The sequence below is a fragment of the Nicotiana sylvestris genome, chromosome 2 (assembly GCF_000393655.2).
Source record: "Nicotiana sylvestris chromosome 2, ASM39365v2, whole genome shotgun sequence".
Classification (NCBI taxonomy): Eukaryota; Viridiplantae; Streptophyta; class Magnoliopsida; order Solanales; family Solanaceae; genus Nicotiana; species Nicotiana sylvestris.
The window spans coordinates 121,371,757-121,381,880 of record NC_091058.1 but is presented as its reverse complement, the minus strand read 5'-3'; the positions used below and the strand labels follow the sequence as shown (position 1 = coordinate 121,381,880).

The 10,124-nt window shown below is 36.6% G+C and overlaps 1 protein-coding gene across 1 annotated transcript; it reads right to left on the bottom strand.

The window, feature by feature from the left end:
- Nucleotides 1–2,855: 2,855 nt before the first annotated feature.
- Nucleotides 2,856–7,439, bottom strand: LOC104213640 (chloride channel protein CLC-b). The gene is made up of 6 exons (XM_009763169.2): nt 7,012–7,439; nt 6,703–6,903; nt 6,351–6,528; nt 4,822–5,354; nt 3,399–4,548; nt 2,856–3,209 (listed from the first exon to the last, which is right to left on the bottom strand). The coding sequence occupies exons 1-6, from the start codon at nt 7,200–7,202 to the stop codon at nt 3,102–3,104; spliced, it is 2,361 nt and encodes a 786-aa protein (XP_009761471.1). The 5' UTR covers nt 7,203–7,439; the 3' UTR covers nt 2,856–3,101.
- Between the last annotated feature and the right edge of the window lie 2,685 nt (nt 7,440–10,124).

Here is a 10,124-nt window from a genome sequence, read left to right as displayed (position 1 = left end):
TTCCTTGCTCTTCTAAATTTCATCATAGTTTGACAGTCCTCACGGACTCCATTGATAATATTGCTCTTTATGCTGGCATTCCTTCTAAGTACTGGAAATCTGTTTGTATAGTTTGTTGTTGATTCTTTCTCAAGTTTTCCGCCAAGCCTCTGCTCCAGCTTATTAGGAGGGGATGAACAACGCACTCAGTTGATATCGCCGACTTTAAAGGTCTGCAACCTGGATTACTATGTTTACACTGAACTTATTTTGCATTACACATAGTAACAAATATTGTGTGTGGTTCTTAAGTAGATTCACGCTTTCCAAATTTTATGTAATTCAATGCAAGATATATGCACTTTACCTTGCTCATTTCATGAAACGTGAGAGATGAAGGTGTAGTGGATAAAGTTACATAGACACGAGGATTGAAAATCAAAATCATTTGGACTTGTAGGTCTTGCACTGATAATTAAGGGGGCAAAAACAGGAAATTGGAGTTATAGTTGGTCAATTAAAAAGTTTTGTTGTAAGATATTTGAACCTTTATATAAGTGATATGAGCGTAGAAAACTTTTGCTTTGGGCCCCCAAGGCATAGTTCAAGTGGCAAAGGTTGAGACTTGTGACTTAGAGGACACATGTTCGAGCCTTGCGCCATGGTAACTAACCTGATATTTAAGAGGAGAAGGATAGAGGGACAGGCTCATTTTCCCAAGTTTCCGAGGTTGGGGTTGGTCCTAAGGACTGGACCCAGATGGATTTCATGATCATAAAAAAAAAAAAAAAAAAAAATAGCTACCTGAGATAATTTTGGGTCTAAGAGTTTTGCAGAATAAATCCTTATGGCTGAAGTGGCTCTGTAAGTTGGTCTGGTTACCTTTGTAGCCCATAAGATACTATTGGTGTAATGCATTACTGGAAGGCCGTAGGAAATTATCACTTCCCTGTTAAAGTATCATAAGATGAAAACTTATCATTTTGGGGGGGATTTCATGCAGGTAGTAGCTCTCTGCTGTCACTCAAGGGATCTGTTGCATTACATTGTTTTGTTAATTGTAATTTAAACATATTTATTACATCAAGATGAACTTTGAAGTTTGCTTTCCTGCGAATTCAGATTATGATTGATGGGGATTGTAAGAGATGGTAATGGTATTGTCATGTGGAATTGAATATCAGGCCTTCTGTGTTTCCATACAAGCTGTAATTGCTGCCATTTAGTTCCATCAACTTTACTTTATGCCTTTTTTCATTCATGCAGGATTTTTCATCTGCTCTAGTTAGGAATGGCATTTGGACAAAGCCTGTCTTTAATTTCTTCCATGGAACATAAAGGGTTGTCTTTCTCTTCGTTGATCAGGTAATCCTTGTATGTGTGCCAACTAGAATTTAATTTCATCTAATATTGGATTTACCTTTGCATCAGAATGAGGAAACTGAGCACTAAGCACTAATAAAACAACATGGAATGTGCATTCCTTCATAGAGATTTTCAGTGTAAACAAACTAATAAGAAATGGGCTTAAGGCATGCCAATGAAGAGAATGGGATGGAGAATTCTTCTTGTTAACTTCGATCTGAGCAATACATATGTGATAAGAGACATAGATAAAATTGCCTTTTGCCTTTACTTTCTCTGAATCAAACACTAGTTCAAAATTTTCAGCATTTAGATAAGTTTTGATTAAGGACTATAACAGAGGTCCAACCCGCGCCTCACCATTAAAACTAGCATTTTCCTTTTCTCACACTTTTGCTTGGAGAGGGAGAGGGAGAGGGAGAGGGAGAGAGAGAGCTGAAGAAGGACCTCGCTTGCAAGCTGTCTTGTGCATTTGATAGGTAACTGTACTTGAAAAATGATGATCCTTTACAAGGTCTTACAAAGTCGGAAAAAATTGCTATCCGTATATTTAGCAAATTGTGATCATCAAAACTCAAACATGACAAACTTTCTCTCTTTCTGCTGAATAAATTGATTGCTTTTCTAATTGTGGTTGTCCATAAGCACTTTACTGGGAAAGAAGCCTTCAATACTTACGTAATATATTACCGAAAAATGGACATTGAACCACTTTATACATTAAGGTCAAGTTCATCAAACAGTTAACTTTAAACATTTAGAAACAATTAAACTTCAGGTAGTGCTTTTGTCTTGATGTCTTTCCTGGTCAAAGTGAATTGTGTAATTTGACATAGAGGATGCAAAACGAACTGAGAGTGGCTTTGAAACTAGAAGTCACCAATAACAGCTGTAGATAGCAATGAATGAAACAGACATAGCAGAGGACCACGAGGTTGGAAAGGAAGGAAGGCATCTAGAGCGTGAATATTACTAAGGAAAGTGAAAAAGAAACATAAATTCCTCCAATTTTAAAGGGTGCAACAGATAATCTGCTGAAAACAAATATTTAAAGTTTCCCCTTATCATTACCTAACTTCAAGCTTCTTTCTTATTGTTCTTACATATAGACTTGTCTGTTATTGGGGACCTATGCGTTGTATTTTTTGGTGCATGATAAGTAGCTGCTTTGTCTGGGTGCTTCATTGTTTAATCTGCTTCTATGATCTTTTTCTGTTTTTGGAGCACACCTACCTAACTGTTGGCCAAATCAAAGAAATCAATGTGGCTGCATGCAGTATTGAGATTCTATGTTTTAAAAAAGGCAACAGCAAGAAGAAGAAATCTGGCAAGAAGCAGGAGGGAGCTTTTGAGTATTTCATCTTCAAAAATTGTGTACGGTTGAAGTTTATATTCAACTCAGGTAACTTGCAAACAGAACAATACTAAGGACAAATCTCTATTCAAGACAGTTTTCATAAATGGCACAAGATTATATCACATAATTGCAGTTATTGCGTTATGTGGTAGCATTGTATGAACTGTGTTTCTCTGCATTTGTACTGAAATGATGTATATATAAATGATTTCTTATGTGTGTCAAATAATTCATAAAAAATTGCTCTCACTCTTCTCTTCAGGTGTCTCTCTTCCTATAAAAATTGAGAAAGGATGGAAACTATAAAAAGAGAAAGTAAAACAGAGAAGGAAAGATCTAAAGGAATCTGGAAAAAAATAATTCATGGAAATTGACTGGTATCTGTTTTATCTGGAGAGATTCAGTTCCCCTTTTTACCGCTTTTTGACTTCTCCAGATGAGGGAAGACACTCAAAATGTTGTGGGCTCTCAAGTCTTGCCTGGTCAAGATTCCCACCACCGGAGATACCTACAAAAGGAGCACAAGTGTGATGTAAGTAATGCTTTTATCACTTCTAATGTAAAATAACTTTGCCACCTATAGTTATTCTAAACAAGTGCTTATATTACCATATGACTATTTCTGTGCAACTTTATACTATGATAGGAGGGAGATATTTGCATAAGAAAAATAACTGAAATTTGCTTATAATCTCACCCCTGCTGCTTGGTATTTGGGTACAATGAGCATGTGGCGGAGCCCCACCTGCCTGAAAAGCACCATTGCCTTAGCCACTGACAAGCTTTCTACCACAGTATAAGGGGTTGTGTTAGTCAGGGGATGCAAATCGACATACATCTCCATTTCATCCTTTGTAACTAACACATCTTCGATCTTACCGCCCCTCTCAGCTAAATCAATCCAGGTGAATTTCTCTCTCACTTCCCACTCCTCTGTCCTCCGTCTTTCATGAAGGAACCACTTTTTCTTGAGAACCAAAAGAAGGTGAGTTCTTAGGACAAGACCGTGCAATTCAGTTGCCCCAACTGGCAGACCCACCGGTGGCACTACTCCTTCATCGACGACAGGGAATCCGTTATATGTGGTGTTCTTCAAGGCCTCTACGATACGTCCCACCTTCTCAACTCCACAGAGTGTAACTACTGGTGGCTTTACATCAGCAAGCTCACCAGCAGTGATATTTCTCATCCATGGCTCCGGGTTGGCATCCAGGAAAGGTAGACCTTTCAGCTCCAATATTATTTCATAAATACTTAGGTTGAAGCAGTCTCCTACACTTTTGGCAATTAGAAGAACCAGCATTGTTATTGGCAGAAGGAGAAGATTGTTTGTTAGCTCAAGAAATATGACGCAAAGAGAAACAGTCATTCTCATTGAACCAGCCATAAGGGAAGCTGCTCCGAGAACCGCATACAGCCCTGGATCAATTTTTGTATAAGATCCCATGGCAATGGCAAGCAAGCGACCATAAGCTGAACCCATGAGGATGATTGGAAGGAAGAGACCAGATGGCACAGCAATCCCAAAAGTGATGAGTCCCAATATGCAATACAGAACGAAGTAGATAATAAGAGACATAACTTGGAATTCACCGGGAGTGTTTATGGAGAAAATGTTTCGGACTGCATCATCGTTGGTTGTAAGGAGAAGAGTAGCAAGATCATTGTAATAGCCGTCTGGGCAGTTGAACTGCTTGAAGTTTCCTGTCCCTCCAGTACCAGGACAAGACCCGGGAAGTGATGGATCACAAGGCTTGCATTTGGCCAAAAAAGGAAGTCCATACATGCAAATGGAGGTGAAAAGGGAGACACTCAGAGCGAGAAGAACCTTATGTAGTTTTCCCTTCCTGCAAGATAAAAAAAGGATCAAAGATTGAAAGTCAGGATTTTGCATCTATAGTTTTCCCTTTTTTTTGGCAGTTAAATGTGATAAGAAGGCCATGTTTGGATAGGAATTAGGATTCAAACTTAAAAAGATGCAAGACCGTTGGATCAATGTCTCAAGATGATTCTAATCCAAGTAAGCTCATTTTTGTGTGGATATGCATTGCCTTTAAAATCTAGAGAACCAACTGAATGTTTGATGATCCAGTTGGGAATGTGGAAGAGTAGGTGCTTACTCGTTGATCAGATTGTAGAGCCTCAGAATTTTGTGGAGGACATGATTGTAGAGGCTTCCCAAAAGTCCGCCTATGATTCCAATCACTACAACAGGGATGATGTCCACAACATGGTAGCTAACACTGACACCACTCACATCAAACATGATAAGCCCTCCTCTTCCAAAAAGTCCACAGTTGCCAGATTTGCAGTATTCTATGAAGGCCCTCAGTATCACCACCACAACTGCCGTGCTGAAGAAAGTTCTCCAGAGGAGTGCACTTCTCCACCATGTTGCCACTTCCTCTAAAGCAAATAGGACACCACCTACTGGAGAACGGAAAGCAGCACACACACCTGATGATGACCCACATGTGATAAGATCTCGCCTGTCCCGATCGTTGTTGAAGTAACGGAGCCAACGCCACCTGAGCCGGTAATTATCTGGACCACCTTGACCTAGTAAGGAAGCAAAGCAAGCGCCAATGTGAACCAATGGCCCTTCTTTTCCAAGGTCTAAGCTAGCAGAAACTGCTGCAATGCTTCCAATGATCTGTGAGTGAACAGATTAAAGATTGTTTAAGGGAAAAAGGGGTTGGTAAGTATCATAATCTACTTCTGATGAACTTCACTTTCACTTTTACGATTCAGTCAAAGGGAAAGCAAACATGTCAAATCTCTCAAAATTTAGAATCTTATAGTACAATTACAAGTGGAAATTTGTGATCATAATTCTTTTATTGTTAAATTCACACTGCAACATGCAAGCAAAATTTGTTCTTCTGGACACAACTGCCTTAAATTATGAACCTTTGCCCTTAGTTTGTGTATCTCTTCGTATGTGCTTTTAAGTACAGTAGCGGACCCAGGAGAAGTCCATAACTAACATAAGCTGTATAAGCGGGTTCAAAAATAATTTCTATACAAAATTTACCTTGCTTTAGCCATAATTTATACATATACACAGTATTTTTTTTGACGAAGCGGGTTCAGTTGAACCCACTTCTCACCACTTGGGTCCGCCCCTTTTAAGTATATGTATTTTTGGCGCTTCCTTCATTTTCATGATAGGGCAAATCCATGTTAGTCAACAAATAGCATATTCAATTAAGACATATAAGCTGAGTCTCACCGAAGCTATTGTATTTAAATGGAGGATGAAAAAACAAGTTACAGTGACGGTACCAAAGGATTGAACTGCTGGAAATTCAAGAGTAGATTAGATACCACTGATGGATCTTCCTCGCTGGATGAGTGCATTCGATTCTAAAATTCTCTTTTTATTCTTAAACCACTTCCTATCTGATTACTGAAAGATAGAGATCACTTCCCAAATGAGATTGAATTCCATAAATATGTGTTGATTGTATTTGGCTTATCTAGCGGGTCGGATTAGGTGCCATCACGACTAAGATAAAAATGTGTTATTTGCTGCTATTCTATCTATTTATACATCTGGTTCGACAGAATCTCAATACTATACTGATGGCGTTATAATCTGCCTGCTATCTGAATTGCCAGCACTGATAAAATTGGGTGTGTGACGCACCTTGACAAAAAGTGTGGTTGCTCCATACATATTGGGAGTATCTACACCGTTGAGATAAGCTTTGATTTCAGGAATTCCAGGCCCTGCAGCAGTAGGTGCAAAGCACACGCAGAGAAGGGCAGCTATCAAAGTGAGCACAAAATTAGCACCCGCAAAATATGCAAATCCCATAAGGTACCTGTAACCATTGTTACAATCTCAATTATGAATAAATCAATAACACAATTCAAGTCAAATAAGTGATCTTTGGTCTTGTTCTTAGTCATTAGCTAGTGGAATCGTATTGAAGAATCAGTAGTAAGACTTCTGGAAGCATTTATGAATTGTTGATCATAGGGAAAACATCACCTACCTTCTATCCTCGATATAGTTCACAACAGCTCGAAGTTTGTAACCAGCCATGTTTTCGATTGCAAGATTGATGAGGGTGGCTGTAACTCCTGTAAGCAGGCCGACCAAAAATGCCAGTGTCCATTTCAAGAACACATACTGTAATACTTGAACTCTAGATCTCCTTCTCCAGTCATGCTTGAAGAGATCATTCTCGTTGATCCTAAAACAGACACACACAATTAGGACATCCAATTTCTGTTGGCCCTTTTAATGCACAAGTAAAGAAAAGCTATACTTGATCTATGATAAGATTATTAGTTGTTCTTACTCATAATCCAAACTTTCGATGTGGGAGACCTTAGCTCCAACCAAGGCAAATGGACTGGATGATAGTGTTCTGTTTCTCTTGAGAAGAGGCTGATGCAGTGAATTGCTCTCTGGATCTCTTTCTTCTTCATTCTGTTGTCCGTCCATGTTATTAATCGTTGCTTCTTCTACTAATCGAGTTGGCTCCTCCATGTTGGATAATATAGAAGGATCGAAGAAAATTGCAGAAGCACCTCTAGTTCTGCTGGTTGGTGCAGCAGCAGAAGTAAGAAAAGAAGAAGATACCAAGTTGTTTTATCCGGTTATTGGGATTCAAAGGCAGAGAGGAGCAGGAATCATTTTGGTTGTTTTCATATCTAAGCTTGTCTTCTTCCTGTGGGAATATTGCACATGAGCTGATTGATTATAGACACAACTTGGTGTTTTTTAAATACCAGATAATGGTTACTCCACTTGGTTTGAACATGATAGGTAGTATCTTGGTATTATATTAATTAATTAATTTTAGGATGAAATAATTGTCGGTTAAAAAATTTGAAGAGCGAGCTTTTGCCAGTTAGGCAGTTACTGTAAATGGTCCATTTCCTAATGGGACAAAAACCAGGAAACGTGGAATCTTGCTAATGCTCGATTGCAAACATCCTTGCACTGGGGCCGTGGACGGGAGTTAGGTATGTAATGATGTCTGTTGTAACTTGTAAAGATATCTAATCATAGTCAACACGAATTATTCTTTACACTTGTTTTATGGGTCCTAATATTTACGACTTTAAAACCGATTAAGATTTACCAACATTCATTTACCGTGATTGCCGTTGAATACTTTCTTTATAATATTATTCCGTGGTGATGGGTGTGAATGGATAATAGAAAATCGACTAAATCGATGGAATCGATTTTTAGGTTTCTTTTAAAGAAACCGTAGGTTTTTATATAAATTTATAACCGTGCCGATAATTAGGGTAGAACCAAAAAAATATCGAACCGTACCAAATAAATTTTACATGTGAAAAATATATTCATATAGTAAGTTTAAAACTAATAAGTATTAAATTTTTCATTGGGTCTTGAAATTATAAAAATTGTTATAAGTCAATAAGTAATTAAACTCAAAATACTAATTCCTAAAACCTATTCTGCTATTTATACTTAAACTAAGTTATTTCAAGTATCTTTATTAGCAAGACACAAAGTATTCTAATGATTATGAGTAGCAAACTACAATGTTTGAATATGTTTCATTTTATATAATTTAGATTTATCTTAAATATTTAATATAGACTTTATTCTTGAGTCCCAACTTGGTTAATATCTTTCCACTCGTGTGATTTATATTTTCTTTGCTTTTACTTAGTTTCTTTTACGTTGGTGTCGAATAGTTGTGTATCTATACTCTAGCCATCTTTCATGTTTTTTAATTCATTATCCTTTAAACAGTAAAAATGTCTAGAGAGTTCGCTAAGTCCTATAAAAGAACGTACGTTGTTGCATTCTATTTTTACTGGTGAATTCTATATGACATTTAAAAGATACCGAAAATTAACCGAACCGTACCAATATCGAAGTGAAACCGATATCATGGGACGGTTTCGAAAAGTCTAGTTTTGGTTATACATAATAAAATAACCGAAAAATTGGTATGATACAAATTTTATAAAATAACCTGCCGAACCGAACCATTGACACCTCTAGTGATATCCTTAGTGAAATGTCGTTCACATTTTTTGCCTTTTGAAAGTGCATTTTATATTGGAGAAATTTATAATACAAATAGTATTTGGAGAAAATCAAAATTAAATTGCCCAACAATTTATGTCACCCTTAGGGTTCTAGCATTATATTTTCCACCGTAGTTTGTGTCATTTTAGGTAGGATACTTTTACCAAAATTGCCCATCAATTAATGTTAGTCTAGATCTAATCTTCTTTCATCATAAGTAAAGCCAATAGTATTTTGGTTTTCTAGACTTCTAAACCAAAAGTAAATAAGCAGCAACAATTAATTAATGACACTAGGTTTAGTATTCTTTTACCGTAATAATTTCTGTAGGTTACAAAGTTAATTTTTGGTTTTCTAGAATTTTAAACCAAAACGAAATCAGAAACAACGCTTATTTTTACTTTAGGCTTGGTATTCTTTTTCCAAACACAAAATAAGAAGCAACAATTAATGTCAATTTTGGTTTGGTATTGTTTTACTAAAATTGCCGTAGGATACCATAATAAATTTAATCATGATACAGTATAAATAATAATGGAAGAAACTTTCGCAAAGGAAGAGTAGGACTAGTAGTACAGCTTCATCACAATATTGAAGAAATATGATTTTACTTGCGGTTTCTTTATTTATCTAGCTAAATAAGATTAATTTTCATCATTTACAGTAATTTATATTTTAATTATTTATCTTATAAATTTAAATACATTATTTAATAATAATATTTACTTAATTTTTTAAAAAGAAATTACTCATTGAGATGGGATACACGCGCAACGTGCGTATCCTGAGACTAGTATATTCAAAATCTTATATTCTTCTCCACAATTATCTAAAGGTTGCATGTGAAGCGATTCTAATATCATATGTAACAGTCCAACATACTAGTAATATTTCACGTTATGTCTTGACTTGCACGACTTTAATCCAGAGCTTGTTTTTTTTTTATGTATCCAACATTTCTCCGGTTATAGAATTTGGCTAGGTTGTTACAAGTCATTAGATTAATGTTGGGTAAATGACATTGAAACTCTGCATCTGATTCGCGTGTTATATCCGTGGCTTGTTGAAGTATGCCTCAAGACTCAAGGGATGAGTATATCAATAACTATAATTCAGTGTTAATTACCGATTTATAATCTTCCTTTATTTGATCTGAAAGAACGTAGTAGTAGTAGTAAAATCACTTTTGTTGTACGCTAATCAAGTTCAATGATTAACTAGAAGTTGCGAATTTAGACATAGTTGCATTATTTAAACGAAAGAAAATAAGTGGCTGAATGGTGTACACCAAACAACTCTGACAGAGAAGCACCAATCAATCTCTTTAGGCATTTGACATGTGGTGAGGACTAGATCCAATCCAACGATGGAAACAAAAAATGGCCTTTCACATGA

Coding starts and splice junctions, on each gene's coding strand:
- LOC104213640 (XM_009763169.2), bottom strand. CDS start 7,202: ATGGAGGAGCCAACTCGATTAGTAGAAGAAGCAACGATTAATAACATG. Junction 5,355..6,350: donor CAACCACACTTTTTGTCAAG/GTGCGTCACACA, acceptor GTTCACTCACAG/ATCATTGGAAGCATTGCAGC. Junction 3,210..3,398: donor CCAAATACCAAGCAGCAGGG/GTGAGATTATAA, acceptor CTCCTTTTGTAG/GTATCTCCGGTGGTGGGAAT.